Genomic DNA, 25,383 nt, shown 5'->3' with positions numbered 1-25,383 from the left:
AATATAACTGTGGATTGCATGTGTTCGTTAATTTTTATTTCTTTCATCAGTGAAATAGTGGCTTTATTAAAGGTGAATATGTTTTGTTGCATATACGCGTCGCAATGATAAAACCGTTGATTCTCCAATGATTTAATATACGGTTTTTGTATTTTTCATAAATCTGTTTTATTATGTGTGTTGAAGTAGATTCGTAGTAGCAGTAGCACCACCACCGTGTCACTCGCTATACATATATTAATAATAGCACTCGCGCGAGTAAATATATATTTATTTATATGTATTGTAATTAGCTAATCTTCGTAGTCGTCGCGAGTGCACGTAATATGTATTCATGAGCGGCCAGTCTTAAAAAAGTCTTTTAGAAACATATAGACTCGAGAGCGTGAGTTGCCCTTTTTACTTTTTACAGCATGGATTTGTATATTTTCATTTTCATCTATTTTTTTTGCAGCGGAGAAATATCCTTCACTTATGCGTTTTGCTTTTTATGTTTATCTTGCTTTAAGTGTGTAAGTATCTATGTGTTTCTCAGCGACTTTTTCAATACGGTACCATTTAGTCTATTATATTTTGTATGCTCTTCGAAACCCACGTCTGTCTTCAAAATCTCGGAAAGTACGATTACCCCGTTTTGTCTTTAATCATCGTAACAATATTTAAATATATTGTTTTTGTGTTTTTGCAGTGTGGATGCGCTCTTTTGTCCGAGTATTTTGAAATACTTGACGAGTTCATTCATCATTTTCTCACTGTCAACTCTCATTATCTCACTCTCTTTATCTCTTGTCTAAAAATTATCAGCAAATATTAATAATAAAATATCATGTCTAACGCACAATAGTATATATATATATATATATATATATATATATATATATATATATATATATATATATATATATATATATATAAATAATAGTAATGATAATTATGGTATAATAATAATAGATTTAATAATAAGATATAATAGTAATACAAATAATATTTCAAATATGAAATTAAAACTAACAAATCGTACTAAATTATAACGTGTGTATAATGCGTCGTATGGTCGACCAAAGGCGATAAACCCTCGGTAGGTCTCAAGAATATTGGAAGAGTAGAGTATATAAAATGAACGATATCCTCCAATTTTGCTTTGCCCTTTTTTTGTCAAAAAAGAAAAGTCATGATCAACATAATAGATTGAAGTGATAAAATATTTTTTCCGATATATGTACGTGTACATATACACAACAAACACTAAAATTTCAAAAAATAGAGGTTAAAGAGTAAATAATTTTTCAATATTTTGGCAGTAGCTCATATCCAATTGTATAATAATAATAAACATAATTAATGCAACTGATGCACATCTACAATAATAATCTATAACATATATATTGCTTACGCCTTATAGTTAAATTCTTCTCGTTAATCCAATTTGGCGAGAAGTTGGGCAGTGAAGTATCTTGATCGACTCGAGGACCATTCGGGTCGACCATACGTCTCGAAAAATTGCAGCTCAAGCTTTGCAATTTTTGCTATTCTTTTCATTACATTACTGAGATCGGTTCGGTATTGTAACATCCAGGCCATCGAGGTATCAATGACATTTGAAACCTTTTGTTTCGACTCTTTCCATCCTAATTATATCAACTCTCAGCTCAAATATGGTGTATTGCGAATTGTCGAATCGATCGCACGAATCAGTCGTGTTTTTTATATGTATATATGTATAATATATATTCTTTTGCTTAATAATCATTATTTGCTTTCGCTTGCATTGTTACTTAATACTAATTTTTATTCTCTCTCGAAAACATGATTTTCATCCATAAGTTTCAATATTAAAATACCACTAAAAATCATCGTCAACGAGTTTTATCACATCTACACTATTATATACAATCACAGAGCTTCGATTATATTTACATTTTCAATGTATACGAACATACATCCGTTGAACAAAACCGAATTTTTTCTTATCTTCACGCACATCGATTATGGTTGGAACTCTTAAAAACGATTATTATATATCATGCTGAATTCTGTACATCAATTAATCGTAATCGTACTTGAAGCTCTGCCAAAATTTCCTTCAATTGATATCATAGATTCGACATCGTAAATAGATATATTCATATAATGTATTTCTTACAGAATTATCAATGTACAGAGAGAAAAATCGCATCAAATGGCAAATTAAAAAACGAACGCGAAACTACTGCCTTTTTTTTGTCCTGTTTTAAAAAAATATGCAAATATAAAAAATTGTTCATTGTAACCGCTGGTTCTACAATAAACCGTTATTTATTCAAGAAAAAATTAGACGAGCCCTAGAAAAATACGAGATGGTGACTACTCGTGAAAGACTGTTCTTATTTATTCAGAAAACACACGATAATATTCAAAATACACAGCAAAAACCTCCAATTCTGCTTAATCGAAATCAATTATAACAAGCGAAAGAACGATTTGAAATAATTTTGCGGTTTAAAAAACGATCACAGCTCGTACGATCGGTTCGAGACGAATATTTTATATCCACACACAAATTATTACGCAAAAAAAACAACAAATACGAAAACAAAAAAAAAAAAAAAAAAAAAAAAGAGAGAAAAATAAAGTCCAATTTCCTCAAATTTCTCCTATTTCCCATAAAAACAAGTGTCTAAGCGGCGCGCATCTCGATATTTAGAGCGCAGCAAACTTACTCCTTACGCTCTGGCAGTATGCATATTGTTGGTGTCAAAGAGTCGGTAAGAAGAAAGAACTAATAATTTCGTCTTCCCCACTTCAAATTGTCAATACCTCGCGCGCGCTAGGAAATGTGTGTACTGCATTGAAACTTGTTTTGGCCCCGACAGCGCGGGGCTTTCTGACAAATTACGTAAAATATCACAAGTCGCTTTATCGTATATAATATTTATATATGTAATATATATATATATATTTTTTTTTTTTTTGCTGCAGGATTTTCTATTATTTTTCTGTATCGCATAATCGTCATCTATATCGAGAGCGCCGCGGGAGCCACTTGCGCTACTCCACCGGTCGACGCTTCTCTTTATTTTGTTTCCCCCTTATTTCTCTGATAATTTGCTCTAGCTAGAATAAATTTGACTTAAGAGACGCGCTCTCTCGTGAGCACCTTATGTCACTGCTCTGCATACTTGATGCAACGGAGGAGCTGTGGTTCCTCGGACAGCGTCTCGCTATTTATACTCGTTTCGTGTTCCAGTACGCATCGTTATCACTGTTTTGAGCCGTATGAGTGTGTTTTCGTGTACTTTTTCATATCGTGTCTGTGTCCATCGAGACTTGCGCAAAAAACACTACTATACATTGACGTTTCACAGCTTACCGATGTATAACGTATATATCTAGAAGATGCACGTAGGTATATCTCATATATATATATATGCCGTAGTATCGAGAAGTACAGCTTCTAAGTAATGTGATCATTGCTGTGTATTTGTTAGTTTACGTTATTTGTTTGAACTAAGTAGCCCTGGTCTCGCGCTTCGATCCATATGTCGGAGCGGACGATGAGCGAGCGAGGCCGGAGTCACGGCCACAGCGGCGTCGACACTGAGAACAATCAGAGAAGCTCCCTAATATGTATGTTCGCTAGTTATACGTAAGGTATCGCGATCCGCGACGAGCAGGAGAGCTTATCTCGACTCAATTAAATAAACAATTAATTAAGATTTGTGCTTTGAATGACCGAGGCATCATCGGTGCGTACGTGCTTAAGCGCGGACATGTCGGCTATTGTTTGTATTTGTCGTTTGCTTGTGATACGGCAGTCGAGGCGCTCATTGTCCGCGCTGCTACGGCAGCGGCACGTACAGCTGATGATATTGGTGATCCAACATCGACGATGTGGATCGTTTGGCCTCGATCTATCTGATGCCAGGGTGGTCGGCTGGCGGAATCTCCGCGGTCGCGGTCGCGGTCGCGGCGGCGGCGGCGGCGGCGGCGGCGGCGGCGGCGGCGGCTGCGGCGGCGGCGGCAGCGGCGGCCTCGTCGGATGCGTCATTGGTCTCCTCTTTGAGGAAGCGCTGGCACGCCTTCTTCCACTTGCACTGCGTGCACCACATATCCTTGCGGTGCATGCCGTAGACCTTGCGGCACTTCTTCACGTCGCTGCGCGTGCGTCGCGTGGTCTGTGACGGCTGCTGCATCTTGCCCAGATTGCCATTCACCTGGCCCATCTTCGCCATCTGATTGCTGGTATGATAATTGTTGTTGTTGTTGTTCATGATGTTGGCTGCGCCGCCAGCGCCGTTGCCGCCATTGACGCTGCCGGCGATAAATTGGCGCTGCTGCAACGCTTTCGCCTTTACCGGCTTGTTGACTGGCCGCTGTTTTGCAAAGAATAATCGTGGTTGGTTTGATGCTTTGGAGCAGGTGGCAAACGAGAATTGCCGGAATATCGTTGCTCGTGGAAAAGAAACAGTCGTTCGAGGGAATAATTTGACTTACCGGTGGTGACATGTTCTGCTGCGGTGCCACGTTTTCACGTGGCGAGAGGCTGCCGCTGCTCTCCCTGTACTCCTGACAGACGAACTCTCGTCCGGCATGAATCAGTGATTCGACGGGACGAAAGATCATTTGGTTGCGATGAGTCTGCATTTTCATGTACGCGGGATCGGCGGTCATCGGCTTCACCATGTCCCAATGCGACTTGGTGGGGAGCTCGCATTCGGTTGGCTTTGTCTCGACGTTCCTCAAGCTAGACTCGTCGTCTTCGACGACATAAAAATCAGGATTGTCGTCCTTGTCACTGTAATGTAACAGTCGCCGAAATAAGAACCGTTAACAAATGACTCGCAAATCGCTTCCGGTTGCGTCATACGTCATCCTCATCGTTGATACTTACTCCAAGTGGCGCTGGATAACGTGCCTAGAGAGCGAAACGAAGTCGCCCTTTAAGCCGCATATCGGCCCGTTATTTCCTTCGCGCCAATTGCATCTGTACTTGGCGCAGTGCTGTAACAATCAAACAACAACATTCCCGTTCAGAAATCCACTTACGCAATAGCATTGTTTGCCAAACATGCGCGCGCGCGCGCGCGCGAGCAAGAAAAGCAGAGCTGACCGCGGCGCGAGCGCTCGTATGAAAATAATCTCCCCGTGCACCGACCGATCGTCGGCTTTGTCCATTGCGTCAACGGCGAAATCGCAAATACGTATTGCGAGAACGAAATTTTTCGAAGGTTAGAATGACGCACTAGTTGCGCGCTTGACGACAGGCAGGCGGGGTAGAGAGCGAGCGAGCGAGAGAGAGAGAGAGAGAGAGAGAGAGAGAGAGAGAGAGAGAGAGAGAGAGAGAGAGAGAGAGAGAGACAAGCCGGCGTTTTCGTGGCGCGCGCGGCGTGTCGGCGGCGACCAGGCTGTAGGTTACCATCGACAGGCCTGACATCTGTCGCGCGCGCCTCCGTTGCTCGTCGTCTCGGCCCCGTTCCGTGTCGGTTCTCGTTGCTCGTTCGAAAAAAAGGCGCGCGAGACGGCGGCGCCGCCCGCGTCCAGTCTCGCTCGTGAAAATCGGAGGTCGCTCCCCGCGCGCGGAGCGTCAGCGAGGAGGCGGACAGGTCGGGCGAAGAGCGCGTCTCGCAACGTTGCGAAAGCCTCGGCTCGTTCGTCATGGTCGGCTCTCGAAGCCCGCGCCCCACGCAGTCCTCCAGTGGAGAGGGCTGACGTCTGGCGAGGCTTCGCGTCGCGTCTAGTCCCGTCTATTCGGTAGGCAGGCGTTGTAGATCGATGCTCGCGCCGCCGCGCCGGTGCCGCGCGCGCACGCTTCTTTGTTTACACCGGCTACCTGTCCTCGCGCCCTCTCCCTCCCTCCCGCCCGCCGTCGCTCGCTCGCTCCCTCTCTCTCTCTCGCCGTTTCTGCATGCACGTGCTTATTGATCCGTCGGCGACGCTGCCGTCGACGAGAGAGAGAAAGCACCTTCTTTTTTGCCTCTCGAGCCTCCGTAAAGGCTTCCGCCGGCCTTCCCCCGCCTTGGCGTTATCGAGCGCGCCGCGCTGCGGATTTTTCCGAGCGTGCACTCGCGTCGCGGGCTTCGTGCAGGTCGAATCTGCGCAGCGCGCGAGTTTGGGGCTTTGTCCGACCGGCGCGTGACGCCTCGGCTCCGACTAATGGATGCGCGCGCGGCGGACAAAGAAAACTCGGGTCGTGCGCGGGCCGGAGGCCTTTGTCGCGCGGCCGACAATCGGCTAACGAGGAAAACCGCTCTTTGTTCGAGCGAGGGGGAGAAGCTGGAGGAATGGCCGTGCGCCGGTGCGCGCGAGGCACTTGTTGCGGGCGCGGGGCCCTTGGGCAGAGGCCTTACGCGCGACCAGCGAAGGGTCTCAAGGCCCGCGAGCGAGCGGAGGCAGTGGCAGCAGCGCCGCGGGGTCAGAGACCTGCCGCGGTCGGCAGGCTGGCAGAGCCGCGCGGCGCGCACAGGCAGCAGCAGCAGCAGCAGCAGCAGCAGCAGCAGCAGCAGCAGCAGCAGCAGCAGCAGCAGCAGCACGTGCGCGCTGTACGCTTGGGCGGAGAGCCGGCCGGCTCTTCTCCTCTCTCTGCTTTGCTCGGCTCTTTCTCCACAGGAGTGTGGCCATCTAGCCGCGAGCCCCCGCGCATTCGCCGCTCTCCCCAAGGAGCGCGGCCGGCAGCTTGAGAAAGGCTCGCGCGCGAGCGAGGCGAGGTGTCGAAACACGCGGCGCTGCGAGAGATCGCTTGGAAAAGAAATCAGCGCTCGAGAGGCAGAGAGCGAGAGAGAGCGGGAGAGAGCGAGAGAGCGAGAGAGAGACAAAGGCAGAAAGGCTCGGCTAGTGCCGCTGGCTGCTGATCTGCCGCGGTGCAGCGCACAGCCGCTATCCGTCGAGGTCGTTCCCCCCCCTTTCCCGCGTTGTGCGCGTCGTAGAAAGCCGGCTGGCTGCGGCTGCGAGCCGCTCGCTCGCGCTCAGCTGCTGGAGGAAAGTGGGGGTGCCGTGGCGCGCGAGAGAGAGAGGGGCGGGCTAACGCCCGGGGAACCAAAACAAACCGGCCGCCGCCGCTCGAGCTGCACCGCGGCCGAGCGCGCTCGGGCCGCGCACGCATTGTAGCTGGGAGAAACTCGCTGCTCCGCTGCCGTGTGCCGTGTGTGCGTGCCGCGGCTGGCTGGTGAGGGTCGGACGTTGACCCTTCTCGATACACACACGCCGCGCGCGCCGCCCTGTCCCGGCAGGCCCGACGCGCCGACGAGCCCGCGCAACTTTCGACTGCCGGACAATGGCTTTGTCGCGGGCGCCGATCCCGACGCGCCCCGGGCTCCTCGCGCCCGTGCCGATCGGCGCCGGCGGCTCGCGCGTCGGCCGTCCTTTGTGTCGCGGCCTGGCGGCGCGAGCGGCTTTCCCGATCGGTGGCCTCGCAGGTACGCGCTCGCAAGAGAAAGTGTCACGGGTAGCTGTATCGCTGCGCGCTGCGCAATTCGCCGCTCGCTCGGGTCGTCGACCACGCTGCAGCTCCGGACCGCTAGCGGCGCGCGAGTGAGTCACGGCGCCGTCGACTTTTCGCGGGCTTTTCCTTTGTCTTCCTGCGGCCCCGAGGCAGGTAGGTTGTCGCGGTCGTCAGCGGGCCGCGATAAAACAGCCGCGCCGCGAGCCCCTCGCCGGGATCGTTGACTCGGCTCTCTCTCTCTCTCTCGCTCTCCTCGGAGAGCGCGGAGCAGCCCTTCGAGGGGGAGAGGGAGAGACGCATGCGCGCCGAGGTTGTTTACGTCGCCATCAGCGCCAGAGCGTTTACCGGTCGACGGCGAACCGAGGAGCGAGCCAAACGGCGGGAGCGAGCGAGCGAGCGTTGCCCTTTCGCAATTGCGAAAACGCCGGCCGGCTAATCACACGTTGCTCTCTCCCACCGTGGCTCGCCGGCGTCGTCGCGACAGCTGTTTCTCCTTTGTTGCCAACTCGAGCACGAAAGTCGCGAGTCGCCGGACCTCTCGCTCTCGCGCTCTCTCTCTCTCTCTCTCTCTCTCTCTCTCTCTCCTCTCTCTCTCTCTCTCTCTCTCTCTCTCTCTCTCTCTCTCTCTCTCTCTCTCTCTCTCTGTCTCTCTCTCTATCTCGCCGCCGAACGAATCGACGTCGATCGCGCGAGGTGGCATCCTCCTCCGCTCGCCGCTTTGTTCGCGAACGCGTATAAATAGTGCCTAGCCCTCGCGCGCCACACAAAGAGCGGCTTCCGCGAGCGAGTTTGGATGTGACGCTTGCCGGCGCTGCTCCGGTCGTGCGAGCCGGCCTCTAGGACAGTCGCGCAAAAAATTGATCGCCGAAAAAAAAGGGGTGGCCGTCCTCGTAAAGAAGCCCTCGCGGCTCTCTCTCCGTCTCTTTCTCTCTCTCTCTCGCTCGCTCGCTCGCTCGCTCGTCGGCCGCGCGGGTTCAATATCCAACGCGAAGGTCGCGCGACGCGCGCATTGTTCGCGCGCGAGCGTCAAGTCCGCTCCCGCGCGAGCCGCTTCTCGCGCACCTCCGGCCACGCGCGGTCTCTCTCTCTCTCTCTCTCCCTCGCTCTCTCCGAGCGCGAATTTCGCGCGCCGCCAGGTTCGTCGGCCTATCGACCGTTAGCAAGGTCGTGGACTTGATTCGCCAGACGAGCGAACAGCCAGACGACGGGTCTGCGAGGCGTTCGGCGCTAGGCGCAGCAGCTGTTTGCACGCGCGTCACACGCGTCCCGCGGACAGCTGACTGCGGTCGGGGCTGTGCTGCGCAATAGACGCGCGAGCGCTGGCTGCTCAGGCCGAGCGCAGCGGCGGGCCGCGTGCAGCGCGGAGAGAAAGTGAGCCGCCGCCGTCGCCGCCACCACTCGCTCGCGATTTCGAAAGGAGAGTGTCGTCGTCGCCGCGGCGCGCCGATCCGCGATCGCTCGGATTAGCATCTGCCCGTCGTTTCTCTTGTTATTCCAGGCGGTTGCTCGCGCGCGGTCAAGGCCGCCGTTCAGACGATAAGGCCTGAGCAGTCCGAGTCGCGCCAGGCACATTCGGCCAAGTCGGGTCGGCCTTGACTTTCGTCTAAGTACCGCTAGGCGCGTACGAGCCGAGCGTGCGCCTACCGGGGCCCGGCTGAATATCACATCCGCCGGCCGCTGGCGTGCGCCAAGTTTTCCCTTCACTCGCCGGCGGCGGCGGCGGCAGCGGCGACGTCGCGTTTTCTCCTCGTTACGTAAACGTCACACGCTGCGCTGCTGGTTAGCGCGAGCGCGCGCGCGATCATCGCGTCGACAGTTCCAGATGGAAAAGCCTTGAGCGCGCGAGCGAGCGAGGGAGAGAGAGAGAGAGAGAGAGAGAGAACAGTCAAGTCAGTGGCACGCCACATGAAAAACATAATGGCCGCGCGGCTATTGCGCAACTACGCTAGTTGCGCAAACGGTCGCGCACCGGCCGGCGAATAGTCGTAGCGGCAGATAGGCGAACCGAAGCGGCCGCGGCCGCCGGCGTCGCTCGGTAATTGGCGGAAACGGCGCGAGCTCACGCGCGCGATAAAGTCGCCGAATCGTCGCGAGTGTCACGGCCGACACGTCGGCCCCTCTCCCCGCGCTCGCGCGCGCGTGCGCGCGGCTGGTGAACGAGCGATAAGAGCGGCGCAAATATCGACGCTCGGTGCGCGAAAAACTTTCCTGAACTTGATCTTCGGTTGAGCAGTGGCGCCGCGCGCTCGCTTAACAGCAGCGGCAGCGGCTATTAATAAGGTGCGAATCGACGCTCGGTCGCGCGCGATCAGCTGCTTGTTGCCTAATAAGGACAGCCGGCGCGCGCGCGCGCGCGCGCACGCGTGACCCTTCGCCGCGGTTATGCCGCGCGCCGGATGCGCGTATGTGGGTCGGATTTCTGTTTCTGTCCGCTTGTTTTGCGCTGACGTAATTCGCCCGCCTCCCCCTGCCGCGCCGATCTGTTTACTAATACTCGATTTAAATGGCCTCCAAACAGCTGCCCGTAAAAACAAGGCGCGAGTGCGAGTCCCCGTGCGAAAGCTCGCGCTTGCGCTGACCAGCCGAGCCTTGTATACGCGTATACGCGCTGGCGCGTACAAGAGCGCCAGCAGGAGCAGAAGCAGCAGCAGCAGTAGCGGCAGTAGCAGCCGCGGCAGCACAGCGTCCTCGACAATGAAGTTCGCTTCGATCAGCTGTTCGGCACTTCGCTCGTTCGCTCGCTCGCGCCTGTTGCCGGGCTCTCGCGCGATTGCGCAACCCGCTGCAGCAGCGGAGCCGCCGCTGCGCGCGCGTTACGCAACCGCGCGCGCACCGCCCGCCAACTATAATAACTCGAGGAATTCATTGGCACGCCGTGCGGGAAGCTCTCGCGCTCTCTCCGCCGCCATATGCGCGGCCTTGATCTTAGAATCCGCCGAGGCGCGTTTTTCGCCCGGACTCTGTTTACAAACATATGTACTCGCGGAGGCAGATAAGCGCGCGAGCGGCGCAGATGGTCGAGTGTAGTCAACGACGCCAGTCGATAAAAGTGATGCGCAGTTGAATAACGAGCGAGCGCTCGCCGCGAGAGACTCGCGCCGGCCGGTCGGCGGGAATCCAACCCGTCGAGCAGAGGGGGAGCGGAAAAACCTGAGCGAGAGAGAGAATCGACGGTGCATAGAAATCCCCGGCGGGTTGCAGCGCGGCGCGACGCGCGATATGCAGTTCTCCGCTGTGCGGCGCGTGCAGTCAGGGCCGCGGTGACCTTAGCGCCCCACCACCGCGCGACGAGTCTATGCGCGCCTAGCGTCCTTCGCTCGCTCGCGGGGCAGCGGCGGGGCCAGGGGTAGGGACACGTGCCGCTCGCCGTCGACTGACGTCAGGGCTTTTCGCGAAGTGCACGCGCCGTTTTCCTCCGCTGCAGCTGCCGCGGCGGGCGGTCGCGCGAGTGTCGCGCGCGCCGCGGCATCGATCGCCGCCGACTGCCGGGTCCGCCGTCGGCGAGCGCCGAGCGACCGTCGTCGCCGGGCGGGCGCGGCGGCGAGCTCCCGCGCGGGCGACAGCGCGGCGGCAGGGTCGCGCCGCCGCCCGAGTCCGGCGGCCGGCTGGGCTCGCCACGCGCGCGCCGCGGTGCGCGGAGACGCGGGCGAGCCGGCCGCGGAGCCCCGGCCTCCGCTCTCCGCGAGCCGCGAGCCGCGACGCGCGACACGTGCGGCCCCGACGCGACCTATTTCCAAGCGCTGGCTGCGTAGTTTTCCGAGACGCTTCCGCGAGCCGCGGCTTCCGCGCGCTCCACGCCGCTTGGCGGGCGCGTGCCAAGCGGCCGACCAGCTGTGACTTACGTCGTAGCCGTTGGAGAACATCTCCGTGTTGGACAGGTCGTTGTAGTTCTCGACGTCCTCGTCGTCCGAGGCTGCGTCTTGGAACGGGGCCGACGCAACGGGGCTCGGGCTTCGCGCTCGCCGATTCGCCGGCGGTCTGCCTCGCTTCGCCTTCGCCTTCGCCTGCACGATGAACTGCCGGACCACTTGCGGATGGACCTTGCTGTGAGCGATGCTCTTGGGACTGCAGCGCGACAGTACTCGCTCGTCCTCGAACCTGTCCACCGCCTCCGTCGCCTGCAACGCGCCCGTGGCTTTTATTTTTCGAGGATGGCCCGCGCGCGCCTCCCCCCCGCGAGATTCGCTCCGCGATAACGCTTCCTCCTCGACTCTCGCGGTACCTGCCCCGCCGCGCCCACCGCGCCCGCCGCGCCCACCGCGCCCGCCGCGCCCGCCGTCGACCTCGCGCCGGCAATCGACGCGCCATTACGAAATAGGCTTATCGCGAGCGCCTTTGTCTCGCGCTCTATCGTCGAAAAAGCCGCGTCTTTATCTCGGCGCGGGGAGGAAGAGCGCGAGCGGCGATCGTTAGGTGAATTCCTTTCTCCTCGGTCCGAGTGGGTCTCCCTCGACGACGCCAAAACGAGCTCTCTCCCGCGACGCCGATCCTCTGCGAGAAACGGCGAGCGGCGATGACTCGCCGCGGAGAAGCTCGCTATTCCGAGTCGCCGCGGAGCCGCCAATTTTACCTCACCGACACAGGCGCGCGCGCGCCGCGCCTCTTCAAGGTCTGATTACGCAACGCGACGACGGCGCTCCGCCGCGGTGCGATCGCGACGCACGCGCGCGCGAACGCGGAAGTGCACGGGAGACGACGATGCTTACCCTGCGCTTTTTGCTGTACTTGTGCGGGTACCTCAGGTCCGGCACGATGCCCTCGTCCTTGGGGCTGCTGGGCGCGGACGAGGAGTGCGGGTGCGCCGCGTAAAACTCCTCGGCCGACTGTGGACTGTCGGAGCGCCAGGAATTTTCGCTCTCGCTGACCGATGCGTTGCTGTTGCCGCTGGACGACGACTCGGAGATGGTGCCCAGTCCTGCAACGAGACGCATTAGCTCGGACTCGTGGCCGTCGCCGCGGGGCTCGCAGGCCCGATCTCGTTCGGCAGCATTGAGCCGAGCGCCGAAGGTCGCTCGCTGGAAGCCTCGCCGGCGAATAATGGATTTTCTCGGCAAGGAATTGAACTTGACCGCTCGCGCGCGCGGAGAGGCTCCAAGGCCTCTCTCGGCTCGTACGCTCGGCGGCGGCGCGCTAGCGGCGTTCCGCTCGGCGCTCGCCCGATCCGGCGATCGCTCCAGCCGCGGCTCAATGCGGTCGCGAAGATCGTGCCAGAAGAAGACCAAGAGGGGCGTTTCTTACTTCTGTACTGCGAGCAGCAGTAGTTTTCGAATTGGGTCTGCTTACTGGGCGATGCGAGCGACATGAGCACTAGCGCGGCCGAGGCGTCGTCGGCCGACAGATTGCTGTCCGGGTAGCAATTCAGCTTGCTGCCGTCCAATTCCAGATTGAAGGAACAGTCGGCAAAGTCGTGCTGGTAGTCGTTGTAGCCCGTCCGGCCGTTGTTGGCCTTGTCCTTTCGCCTGCAATCACGAAGCAAACGAAAAACCGGCGTCATCGTCGGCGAACAGGCTGTTGGTCGTGCAGGCGCGCCATTCCGGGAGCCACTTGGAAAGGAGAGAGAGAGAGAGAGAGAGAGAGAAAGAGAAACAATGCGCGCGTACGATCGGGAGCTCGAAGGAGCACGAGGACGAGACGCAACGCCGCCACCACCACCGCTGCTGCTGCTGCTGCTGCTGCTGCTGCGCCTACCTACATGGCATGACGACCTCAGCAGCGGCGGCAGCGGCAGCAGCTAATCGCCTCGTTGCGCTTGGCCTTACGCCCACTAGCGCAGCGCGTACGCGCGTGGCAACCGGCATGCGTGCTTCGACATGGAGCGAATGAATCGAATGCCGAAGGAGGAGCATAGGAGGACAGAATGGCCGATCGATCGGCGGGCCGCTCTCTTACAGGCAGGCGGCAGGCTCCACGGCGTTGTTGTCCGTGGACGTGTCCGTGCTGTGGCTCTGCTCCGATTGAGTGCGGCGCCGCGGCTTCCAGTTCATGTTTCGACCATTGTTGCTGGACAAGCACATGAAAAAGAAACGTCGCTGGTAAGACGTGCGTGGCGCGCGGGCGCTCGCGGCCTGGACGTTGGATTGGCGCGCCGAGGGCCCTCCCGTTGGCCGGCTTGCTCGGCGGGCGCGCGGCGCTCTTAAAAATAGCCGTAGGCCCGCGCCGAGACGCGCATTGCAAAAGCGCCACGTCGGGGGAATATGGGTCGCGCGGGGATCTGGAATTCCCGGGGAGAGATGCGCGCAAGTGGGTCGCGCTGTGAAAAGTGGGTTACGGCGCCCCCATGGACCGCTCGCCGGAACGGCCATCCCCCGCCCCGTCGCACGCACTCGGCTCGCTCGCAAATAGAACGGCCGGCGCGTGGACAAAAGAGCCAGAGCCAGAGCCGGAGGCAGCGGGCAGCGAGCGAGCGAGCGAGAGAAACGCAGCGGAGTTGCATAATCGAAAGGTCGCGCGTGGGCGTGGCTCTCGGCGGCAGCGGTGGCAGCGGCGAGTCGTTAAAGCCGCGCGTTCGATTTCACTTTTGCCCAGAATGCGAGGCACGCGGAGACAACTGGCTCGCGACCGCGAGCCCAAGCTTTCGAAAGAGAGCGAGAAAGCCGCGGAGCATCGGCGCGCCCCCCGCGAGCGCGCGCCGTCGGTCGCAGCGAATTCGGCCTGCAGTCCAGAGCGACGGCACGAGCGGCGGCAGCGCGATAGCCGCAAACTCGCACCGAGATCAATACTCGCTAGTCGGCCGAGAGAGTCTTCCTAGCGCGAGAGCGAGCGCAAAAGAGGCACGAAGGAGAGCCGAGGCGATCGATCGGGCGCGGAACCGGCTTGCACCGGACGTATAACCCGCACCCAGGCCCAGCGCCTCGACCTTAATCCACGCGAGACCCGCGATGCGGCGGAGGGAGCCGCGGGCTTGTGTGTTGTTGCGTGGCAACGCTTGGACGACGAGCATTGACCCAGTTAGACTGGGCTCGTGAGAGTGCGGCCGGCCGGCTGGCTGGCTGGCTGGCTGGCTGCATCCGGGTTACCCAGTCACCCGGGGGTCTGGATCGAGCGACCCCATTCCGGCCGAACTCGCGGCCCCCACGCGACCCGCGAAAAGCGAAGCTTGCGCGCGCGCACAAAAGCAGCCTTGGTCGGGCGCAAGGATGCAAAGGTCGAACCACTAGAGGCTTGCATAAGTGCTCGCTACGTGTGTGAGTGTCCTTCGGAAAGCTCGAGCGCTCTAACGCCGGCCGGTTCTCTCGTCGCGCGTTGGTATTGGTGCACGTGCCGCTACTGCTGCCGCCGCCGCCGCCGCCGCCGCCGCCGCTGCTGCTGCTTGCACTCGACCCATTGTCCCAGTTTGGCGCGATGCGCGCGCTTGCCGGCTCCCCGTCCCCTTCTGGCCGTTGCTTTTTTTACGAGCTTGCGAGCCGGCACGTTCCAACTTTTCCGCCCCGACGAGTTATATCACACACAGGCTGCTTTTCCGGCTGCTACTGTCGTTTGCTATTTTTAGGCTTTTTTACAGTTTGCGCCGAGCGCCCGCCGCCCCCCTCCTCGCTCTCTATCAAACACGTACGTATGTATATGTTCGTTAATGAACCGAGCGTTGGCGACGCCGCTCCGTGTACCTGACCCATTTCGCTGGCGCGCCGGCTGCATCGATCGACCTCGATTCTTACTTCGACAATCCGCTGTACTATTATGTATGCCTACGGCTGTTGCTGGCAGCGACACTCTCTCTCTCTCTCTCTCTCTCTCTCTCTCTCTCTCTCTCTCTCTCTCTCTCTTCTGTCGAAAATGGAAGTGTAGAGAAAGACAAAACGAAAGCTCCGGGCCCGCCGGGTTTCTCAACGCGCCGTACGTCGATTGCTCAAAAGACAGATTTTGCAAGGCCGCCGCGCGCTTAGAGCGGACTTTCTTCATCTGTCGGGCAGGCGCGCGACGTCGAGCCCCGCCGAGTGCTGCAACCGTATTATGACAAGCGCGCGACGCGAGCGTGAAAGTTACGGCGCTCGCTTGGCAGATATCTTTCCATGGCCCCAATCGAGATTAGGCTGATTGAGCTCAATTAGCCGCGCAGGCTGGTGCTGCCGTGGCTGCGAGCGCGACGAATTCGAGCGGCGCACAGCGGCAGCGGCGGCACGAAGCTCCGGCTAACCGGGTCAAACGCGCCTGTGTCCGCGCGCGCGCGCGCGCGCGAGACAGAGAGAGAGAGAGAGGGAGGACTGGCAAAAGCCTTGCGCCCTGCACCTGACCTATTTTCCCGCTTCACTCTCGTCGTCGCTCGGCCCACCTCCCCAACTGGAGCGAGCGCGTGCTACGCGACAGTGCTATGCCCAAGTATTGATCGACCTATTTTCCATACGACAGCCCCGCGAACGAGCTTGAAGCTGCCGCTTGCCCATGGCGATCAGGGGGGGGGGGGGATTCACTCCTTTGCCGCGTGAATGTGCGCGGGCGATGAGTCAGACTGCACCATCATCAGTCAACTCTGGGCACGGACGAGCCGGCGACGTGGGAAAGGGCGATCCGTATTTGCCCGTTTGAGACGAGAGCGAGTCGAGCCGGGAGTGGCTCGCGCGGGCAGCTACGCCGGCGTCGGCACTTTGAGGGCGAGGCGCGCGGGAGGCCGCCGGGAAACCCGGTATGGATACGCGAGAAGCTCGGGCTCGCTCGCTCGCTCGCTCGATTACTAGTATCAAGTGGAAGGTCGTTTCTGCAGAGGCGAAACAGCGCCAGCGCCGCAGACGAACCGATCCGCCAGGGGAAGAACGCGGGGGGGTTCAACGGTCTCGTGCGTCTATTTCCGGAGTCTTAATATATCCTCCACGACGATCGCTCGCCGCAGAGACGAAATAAAAAAAATAAATAAAACTAAGGACCCTGGCGTGCGCTAAGGGATTCCCCTCTCCGAACCTTTGCTCCGCGCAGCTCGGGCAGTTCGAGTTTCAACGATACGCGCTCACCGAGAAAACGTGGGTGGACGAGATAATCGCCATTTCTTCCTCTCTTGGAGGGGGAGGGGGGAGGGAGAGGAATTATTCGGCGCGAGGCCGTTAGGAATGTCGAAAGCCTCCGGTCGACGACTCATCAGGCCCAACGACGATTGCCCCGCCCGATAATGATCCGTAAACATTAGAGGACTCTAAATCGTCGATTGTCCTGCCAAATGACAAAAGAGCTGTCGAGACAGTCGGAAATCACATTTGCCTTGATGACTTTCCAAATGACTCGCCGGTAAAGGCCATTCACGAGCGTACGTCTAAATCAGCAAATTGCAGTCAAGGAAGAGAAAGGCGCGACATCTGGAAAATGGCAAATGGCCAAATTGTTTTTGTAACGAAATAACGCGACATCTCTTTGTCCACGAAGGTCATCAAAGAGAAAGTCGGGTGCGTTTATAAGGTCTCGGATAGAAAATAAAAACAAAAAAAGCCGGCCGGCCGGCGTTCTGCATTTCGTCCGCCCCCAATCCATCACAGTCCTTTTAATCCCTGCTGCTGATGCTGCGTTGCTGCTGCTCAGAGGGGGGCCGATGGAAGAAAAAGAAAAGAGCGCTGATCGCACAGAGGCTACGCAGAGTTTTCGGGAAAACTGTGCAGTTTGCTTTGTGATAGGATGGTCCTGGCTTCGATGGGGACAGCTAGCCAAAATGGGGAAAGCGAAAGTTTATTGCAGGCTGTATATCTTTACCCGCTCGGCGAATTGTCTCCCTCGTCGGGCTGCCCTGTGAATGCTATTAGCAAATTTTCGAACCTGCACACGTCCAATGACGCGAAGTCGAGCTGCCGAGCCGACGGTCGATCTAATGACTTTTCCTTGGCGTCGTTGATTAAGCCGAGCGCGCGCGCAAACGCGATCTACAAAAACAAAGCGTTATTATCCGGTCGCAAAGACAGTGGGGAGCAAACAATGGCGGCACCGCGATACGCTGTTTTTCCTGGCTGCCTCTCGTCGAAGATAGAAAGGAACGATAAAGCGGCGCGCGTTCCCATCAACCGGCTCGCCACACGCACATGCAGATTAGGCGAAAAAAAAAATGAGAAAACAGAAAAAAAAGCGCCTGCGCCACGGGAATACCGGCGAATTCTGGCGCTCTCGAGCGCTAACCTTCGCGTGCCGTAATTCCCCGGCGAGTCGCGCGTATGTCCCGTTAACGAGTCCAGTCCGTCCTCTCAGCGAGAGAGAGCGGCGTTCGCGCGCAAGCACGGCCATTTATTTATAATCGAGGGATCGACGGTGGTCACTTTGATCGCACGCCTCGCCGGCCGGCGCGCGGGCAGCGGCTTCGGCAGAGGAGTCGACCAGAGGGCAAAGATATTTTTCACGCTCGACGCTTCGCTCTACCTGTCGGGCGTGCCGACGCCGCTGCTTTTAGATTTTCGGATCGAGGGTAGGCTCAAGGCTCCTCTCGCGCGAGTCGTCGTCGCCGCGTCGCTGTTGGTCTGGAGGGGGAGGTGGAGCGGCGGAGAAACGTGACCTCGGCTGCTGGCTTTGAACGGCGGACACGGCCGAGCGCCCGGTGCCCTTACTCGGCATACGAACCAGACGCCCAGGCGGCTCGATCGTCGATCGCTGCGAGGGGATGCGAGTACTTACGGGTGATAGGGCGAGTTGCTCCTCTCCTGCCGGTCCATGGTGGCTTGCGAGGCGGTGCGCTTGCGGTCGCTGCCCATGTCGGCGAGCCGGGCGAAGTCGGTGTCCGAGTCGGCGAGCCTGGCACTCTTGCGCGACTCCAGCAGGCGCACCTCGTCGATGCGCTTGGTTAAGGTGACGTTGCTCTACACGCCCAACACAATGAAACATCGTCATTATCGGAGTGTGACGCGTTGCGCCGGCAACGGGGAGGGGGCGAGTGCGCGCGACGCGTCATCGCGCGAACGGCTAGGAGGCCCCTGACGCAGCGGCGCGCGGACGCTTGCGAAAGGCCGCTCCGGCACGCTCGCGGCGAGGGGAGAGAGAGAGAAAGAGCCTCCACTCGCGTAATTCGATAATCGGCGCCATCCGTGTCGTAAGCTCGCTGGCTCCGTGCGAGGAGAAGCTCCAGCGCGGCGCAGTGGGAGCGAAGGAGGCGAAAGTTGCGACAGGCGCGCGCACGCACGCTCGATTCGTTTTCCCAATTGCTGGCCGGCGCCGTCATTATCGCGCTCTCGCGCCGCGGCGAAAGTGCATGCTCGGAATAGAAGCGCGCGCGCGCGGGCACTTTCTCCGCGCGTAGCGCGCGCTCGTTGTACTTTCAAATTTCCCTCCCCGCAGGCTCTGGCAGTCGCCTGGGCGGCGGGTGCGTCGACCTCTAAAACGCAGACGGGCCAGGCGGCCGGATGCTCGAGCTCGTTCGCCGTTCGGGGGGAGGGAGCGGCGGCCGAGCGAACGAGCGCAGACTAGAAACTCGAGAGGAGCAACACCTGTCTGGCGGGCCGACGCAGGTCCTTTTAAAAGGCGGCCCCCTTCGCCGGCAGCCGAAATGCCCGCGTCGCGGGTAGGGAGCCGGCGAAACGGATCCTGCCTGGCGGAGAAGAAAGGAGAGGAAGGCGCACTTGCGACACGGCGCGCTCGGGCGGGTGAAAGTGCACACGGCCACACGGCGTCGCGGCTCCGGCGTCGAATCCGAGATAGAGCACGGACGCGGCGAGCTCGGGGGGCAGCGCGCGGAACGGCCGATAGCGGACGGCCGCATTCCGCGCGTTCGCGCCTCGATAACTGTAAAGCGGGGATCGCGGACGTCGCGCGCTCGGAGAACCCGTTGCCGCGGCGGCGGCACTCTTCCGGCGAGCCGCGCCCGGGCGCGGCGTCGTCGTCGGCCAGCAGCCTGTCGTCCCGGCGACGCGGCGGGAGACGAGGGGAAGAAGCGCCGGCCGGCCGGCCGGCCGGCGGACCGAACGGTGCCACTGTGCCGCCTGACGTCACTCGCGCAGCCGAAGCGAAAAATCGCGGCGAAAGTGAATTCAGGCCGCGCGACGCCGCTCGCCGAGTGCTTGCGTATCAACTGGGTCGCAACCTAGGCTCTTTGTCTGCCGCTCGGCTGTCGAAACCACGCGCCGCTCACATTGCCCGCGGTGGACCTTCGCGTCGCTTCTCCAGCTGAAATTTCGATTTTCCTCTGGCGCTCGGTTTTTTGCGCAAGGGCGTTTGCACAAGCGACACTGCTCCTAATTCTCCCACGCGAACGAGCAGCGAGTGCCGGGGAGGGAGAGAGAGAGAGAGAGAGAGAGAGAGAGAGAGAGAGACAGCGATAGCTCAAGGCGAACCGCTTAGCGTACAGACTGGCTTTGCTATTAAGTATCTGTGTCGCGCGCGAATTTCCATCAGCTGAGTGAGCGCAGCAAGCTAGAAAGTACACTTTCGCGAGTTGCCGCTGCGGCTGCGATTGCTTGCGCAACGCAACGTGTGTGTGACACAGTAACCCCGTTCGAGCCGGCCGGTCTCTCTTTCTCTTACTCGCGGTGCGCGAAGCAGCGTCGATCGATCCCGCGCCGCAACGAGGACCGCACTTCGCTCTCTCTCTCTCTCTCTCTCTGCCTCGCGCGCCGAATCCTCCCGCGGCTCTCGCTGGGCCTTCCGCCTGCGCGCCGCCTCGTCCTCGCGCGTTCGCGTGACTCTCACTTTTGCCTCGCGCGAAACTTTTCCGCGGCCAGCAGCACGTGCGGCGCATCGTGCGCTGGCCACTTGCGTAAGCGAGGAAGCGGCGCGCTCGTGACATAAGCGCGCGCCGCGAGAGAGAGGCCAGGCCGCCTTTCCATCCACGTACGCGCGCGGGCAGAAGGTTTGGCGCCGCGGGACACCCAATCCGCCGCGCGCCGGTCGGCCAGCCGGCCGCGAAGGAACGCCAGCGAGCGCCGGCCGGCTGGCAAACTATCTTTGGCCGAGGAGCTCGGCGCGCGGCTCGCTCGGGCTGTTGCTCAATCGGCAGCGGCGGCAGTCGCGCGGGGGGACACCCGATATCGCGGCGGGAAATGGGCCAGGGCGCATGCGCTTTGCGCGCGGCCGCGCTCCGCAAATAGGTCAGCGGCCAAGACTCGCGCGCCAGCCGCGAACGGGGTCGGGAAAGCGCGACGACGACGGGCCTCGGCTTTGTCCGGCGGCCCACTCACCTCTTGCTTGTTGGGCGCGAGCACGACGTCGACCTCGTCCAGGTGCTCGCGATGCTCCAGCACGCTGCCCTGCACCTCGCGCCCATTGTGGGTGAGAAAGACCTTCTGGCCGGCCAGCAGGCGGGCGCCGCAGACGCTGGAGAAGCCGGGCCCGATGAGGTCGCGGTCGAGGAACTCGCGCTTGGAGTCCGGTGCCCTGCCGGGGCCGGCCGCCGTGGCCGGCACCGAGTCGAAACGCACCTGGTAGCGCGTCTGCGGCGTGATGCTGAGCGCCCCGTTGGCCGAGTCCTGCTTGCCGTTGGACGGCGTGTTCACGGCACTGATCACGCCGCTGTAGTACTTGCCGTCGTCGCCGGGCGCGCACACGCGCGTGCCGATGATGCTGCGCTTGGCCAGCCTCTTGCCGGTCGACATCTCTGCTGGGTGCTGCTTGCCTGGGGGCCCGCCTGTCCACGCGCGCAAGGCTCCACTCGCGAACTCTGTCTCTGTGTTGGTCGCGACGGCGACGACTCGCGATTGTTGCGGCAGATCAGCAGGTGCCGCCGGCGGCTGGGGCGGACGAGTTGCTGCTGCTGGTCGTCGGCGACATGGCGTGCGTATGCTCGAGCGCGGCTGCTGCGGGCGACTGACAACGACAACTACGACTACGACTGGTGGAGAGAGCAGCAAGCGTGCGCTGTCGCTTCGGCCACCGCTCGGAGAATGCGAGCTGTGCGCCGCTGGTTCCACTGCTTCCGCTCGGCTCGGCGCTCGGCGCGCGCTCTCTCTCTCTCTCTCTCTCTCTCTCTCCGCCCCTGCCTGAGTGTGCGTGCGAGCGATGCAGCGGCGGCGGCGGCGGCGGCGGCGGCGACGGCGGTGGAGGAGGAGGTAGCTCAGCTGTGTGGTGCGCGCGCGCGGCTCCTTTCGCCTCCGTGGCTCCGGCACCGGCCGGCCAAACCCGGGCGCTGCAAACAGCTGATAGATAACAACAAACCCACGTGACGCGGCCTCGCCCCGGCATTGGCGGCCGAGTCTGACCTACTTTGCGCCATTGGCTGGCGAGCTCCCCCCACCCTCGCCGGTGCAACAAGGACGCTGGCTGCACGGGTGTTGGTGCAGGCGGCCGGTACCCCCTCCACGTCCGCCTCGCACGGACGAGCTACCTCTCCGCCCCGCCACCGAGTGTGCGTGCGCCACTCTCCCCTCTCCCCTCGCTCGCCGCAGCGGCATACAAGCGTGCGAGCGAGCGAGCGAGAGAGAGCGCGCGCGCCGGCTTTCCGTGACTTCGCGCGCGAGCTATGCACTCAGCCTTCTGCCAGATCTGGCGAGCCATGTTCCTTTGTCTCTCCGTCCTCGTTTTGCAGCGTCAGCCGGCGAGATCCGTCGAGCGGCTCTCCGGAAAAGCGTCCACGCCAAGTGGCGGCCATGGGAAAAGAAAGCGCGGCAACGAGGTCACGCGCGCCGAGCGAACGCATCGAACGCGCAACGATCCTTTGTTTATTAGCGGCCGCTCTCATCAGCTGGCCAGCTTCGCGAGTGGGGGCGGCGAGAGCGCGCGTCCGCGAGAGAGAATTCGCCGGCGCGCCAGCTCGCACCACGGACGGCTCTCGCGAGCGAACGCGCGCGCGCGCGTGTGCGAATTGCGACGTGACGAAAGCAGACTGCACGGGCGCATGCGCCACTCAGCTGCTTCCCTCCCCTCCGTCCCTGCCCACTCCCTCACTCTCTCTCTCTCTCTCTTTCGCTCGCTCGCTGTTCGCCGAACAACATTATGACGCAGTTGTTCGTTTTCTCTGCAAATACGTCGAATCGGGCAGAGATTGGAGCTTTGTTCGACGAGATCGAGCGCTAAATCGGCCTGCGTGCTTGAAAAATCGGCAGTCGGCGTGTGTTGTTTGCAGGCCAAGGAGGTGCCCGGCGAACGGATATCGCTTCAGCTGATAGCCAGTGTGACAGAGACGGAGAGAGAGAGAGAGGGAGAGAGAGAGAAGCTCCGACGGCCATTTTCCCATATCAGCTGGCAACACGGCCGGAGCTGCTTGCCGCGTGACGAAAGCAAGCGCAAAGTCTCTCCCTCTCTCTTTTGTACGTGTGTACGTACGCGGCTGATGCTGCTGCTGCTGCTGCTCGCTTGCTTGCTTGCTTAAAACGACAATGACAAAGCTCTGTTGCACGCGCGCTGCGTATGAGCAATCCCCTCTCCGTTCTCGCTTCTAGCGAGAGAGAGAGAGAGAGAGAGAGAGAGACAAAGAAAATCGTCGAGACAGAGCGAAAAGAAATAACGATCGCGCGTATGTTTGCTAATCGGTCAAAGATAGCCTGCTTCGCGACCTGACTTATTTCTCCTTTCCTTTTTATCGTCCAGTAACGAGGGCGGCGCACGCGCGCGTCCGTGTGTGTGTGTGTGTGTGTGCTTGCGTGTCACGCACGCGCGCACGCGGGATTTTTAAAAATGGACGCAGTGCAGGGCTGACGTCATACGGGCCCGAGCAGCCGGCAGCGCACGACCTTCTCGGATCCCGGCGTTTTATGATCGAGAGAGAGAGAGAGAAGGAGAGAGATCGGCAGCGGTAGCGGCGCGTCCCTGCCGCGACGACGCCTGCTACTGGCAGCGCGGTTTTCCGACCGCGAATCACACCTCGTCACGATCCACGGGGACCACGGCGTGCGTAATCGAGCGAGGTTGCACAACGCCGTCGATGGGCGTAAGAGCCGACGGAGTCCTTATCGCGATCTCGACTGCGAAGCGACACTCCGCGGATATAGAATTTTCCGACAATGGATCCCGATCGGCGATTACGTCGCGGCAGCGGCCGGTGCCGCGCGCAAGCACAGATCCGCCCATTATGTCAGCGGCGTTCAGTTATAAATAACCGATCGCCGGCCGACGCGATTCGAGCGTACCAAACCTCGGCGCTGAGGCGCGCGGCTCTGCCTCGCAATGGAAGCGTCCTCGGCACGGCAAGGCTGCGCGCGCGCGCTCGCGATACAATTGGAAAGTGGCAGTTTTTCGGCGCGGCCTCGCCCCGCGAGGACTCGTTTTCCGCGCGCTCGCGGATGACGTCAGGCTGGAAGCTACGAGGCGGCCGATCCGCGCGCGCGTCACTGCCAGAGGCGTTTGTTGTTTTCGCGCTGGCGTTGAAGCGCCGGTCAAGCGTGGTGCTTCGCCGCGAGATAAGATACGACGGGAGCTTGCGCGCGCGTGTTTGCGCCGAGACGACGAGGATCCCGCTCGCAATCAGCGATGCGCGCTCTTTGTTCGGGAAAATCGAGCGCCCGGCCGCGGTGGAAAGTCTCGTCGTGCGGCTCGAACAAAGCCGATTGCCGAGCGATTTTCCGCTCCGCTGACTGCGCCGCCACCGCCGCCACCGGCGCTGCTCCTCTGTTTTGATGAGAATCTCATTTTACCAACGCGCGAGCCTTATCTGCATTCGTTATCGCGCGTTCGAAATGTCAACGTTATTTGCCGGGTACAACGTCGCGTCACTGCCTAGCTGCTCGGCATGCGCACGCGAATCGCGCTCCGAAACCTCGGGCCAGCGGCAGCGCTGAACGGTGCATGCTCGCAGCCTTCGAAAGGAGAAGCGTAAAAAAGAGCGCAAAGTAGAGAAACAGAGAAGCGGCAGAAGAAGGAAGGTTTCCGCAGCTGGTTTTGCGGCCATGTTGTCAGTCTGCCTCTCTCGCTGTCTCTCTCTCTCTCTCTCGCTCTCTGTCTCGTTCGTTCATTCTTGTAGATCCAACCAGGGCCGAGGCATAAAGTTCTCTGCTCGTCGACAGAGCGAGAGAGAAAGAAAAAGAAGGTCGCCGCTGGCGTACACTCGTTTGGAAGCAAGACAGCCATAACTCCAGCGCCAGATGTTTCGCTCTTTTTTCCCTTCAAATTGCTACTGCCACTGCCGCTGCTGTTGCCGTGGCTAGTTAACTGCGCAGTAGGCCGATCCAAGGCGCGCGCGCGCTCGCGCGTTCATGGGGAATCGCCGTAGCTGCACCGCTCGGTTGTCCGCGTACGCAACAACGACGACAACAGAGCGCTCGGGAAAATCGAGGCGGCGACCTATCTTTCTCTTTTGCCCCGAGCCGCGCGAATGCAGCGCGGAATGTAAATTACGCAAAAGCCAAGGATGTACCGTTAAGCGTTCGGCCCGCGCGCTCTCCCTCGGCTATCCTTGCGTTCTCTCTCGCTCTCTCTCTCTCTCTCTCTCTCTCTCTCACACACTCTTTCTATCTATCTGTCTGTCTCTCTCGAACCTCCGTGCACGGCCTGCGGAGAAAGCGGCTGAGTCGACCGTTGCCGGGCGTCGGATCGTAATCCGCCGACGGGGGAGCCCGGGCATCGCCGCACGGACTTGCTAATGACGTTTTAACGAGTCCGGATTACCCCGATGCCCGCAGTGCCGCCGAGTGGCCCGAACCACAGCGGCCGGAGTCAATGCGCAACCGGCGAGCTTATCGACTGCCAAGAGCGCACGGTTGCGAGCACTCGAGGCGCTATCTGGGGGCCCTTTCGCGGAAGCTTAGCTCCAATGCGGATAGCTCGGCCGAGGCAACAGGAAACCGTCGTGCTGCCGAAGGCTCGATTGTTTTGCTGTTGCCCCTTCGATTGTTTTGATTTTTGACTTTTTAAACGGGGTCAGTGTACCTTAGCGACGCACACGTGCTCTCGCTCACGGCTTGTTTTCATTCTGTTTTCAATGTATGTTTTGTTTTCACTACAATGCACACTCGTGAACTTTTTTTTCCTATACATATACTTTCTCCACGCCTGTATACAAAACATATATGCAATTTACATACTTGCCATACAGTGTCCGATGACGGGGAACTTTCCATAATGAATATGCGTATATAGCTAAATGACCGAGTGTGCAGTTTGTTATATACAGGAGAACACTCAATTGAAAGTTGATCCGAGATCCGATA

The 25,383-nt window shown here is 58.8% G+C and overlaps 1 protein-coding gene across 5 annotated transcripts; it reads right to left on the bottom strand.

Moving 5' to 3' along the window:
* Positions 1-952: 952 nt before the first annotated feature.
* Positions 953-21,236, bottom strand: LOC131670836 (uncharacterized). 5 transcript variants are annotated; one of them, XM_058946805.1, is made up of 9 exons: positions 20,485-21,236; positions 17,993-18,174; positions 13,307-13,417; positions 12,701-12,876; positions 12,124-12,332; positions 11,260-11,535; positions 4,871-4,980; positions 4,474-4,774; positions 953-4,352 (listed from the first exon to the last, which is right to left on the bottom strand). In XM_058946805.1, the coding sequence occupies exons 1-9, from the start codon at positions 20,896-20,898 to the stop codon at positions 3,891-3,893; spliced, it is 2,241 nt and encodes a 746-aa protein (XP_058802788.1). In that variant the 5' UTR covers positions 20,899-21,236; the 3' UTR covers positions 953-3,890. The 5 variants fall into 5 exon arrangements, with proteins under 5 accessions (XP_058802788.1, XP_058802787.1, XP_058802790.1 ...); XM_058946804.1 differs by having other exon boundaries at positions 12,656-12,876; positions 20,485-21,235; XM_058946807.1 differs by having other exon boundaries at positions 12,656-12,876; positions 20,725-21,235.
* Between the last annotated feature and the right edge of the window lie 4,147 nt (positions 21,237-25,383).

The sequence above is a fragment of the Phymastichus coffea genome, unplaced genomic scaffold (genome assembly GCF_024137745.1).
Source record: "Phymastichus coffea isolate CEN01 unplaced genomic scaffold, Cenicafe_Pcof_1.1 PCOF00116, whole genome shotgun sequence".
Taxonomy (NCBI): Eukaryota; Metazoa; Arthropoda; class Insecta; order Hymenoptera; family Eulophidae; genus Phymastichus; species Phymastichus coffea.
This window is presented reverse-complemented; position numbering and strand designations above follow the sequence as displayed.

Bases quoted from the DNA above. Each gene is read 5' to 3' on its own strand.
- LOC131670836 (XM_058946804.1), bottom strand. From the start codon at position 20,898: ATGTCGACCGGCAAGAGGCTGGCCAAGCGCAGCATCATCGGCACGCGC. The intron at 12,877-13,306 runs GTAAGAGAGCGG...TCGTGATTGCAG, and splicing joins GTGGAGCCTGCCGCCTGCCT to GCGAAAGGACAAGGCCAACA. The intron at 11,536-12,123 runs GTAAGCATCGTC...GGCGCGTTGCAG, and splicing joins AGTACAGCAAAAAGCGCAGG to GCGACGGAGGCGGTGGACAG.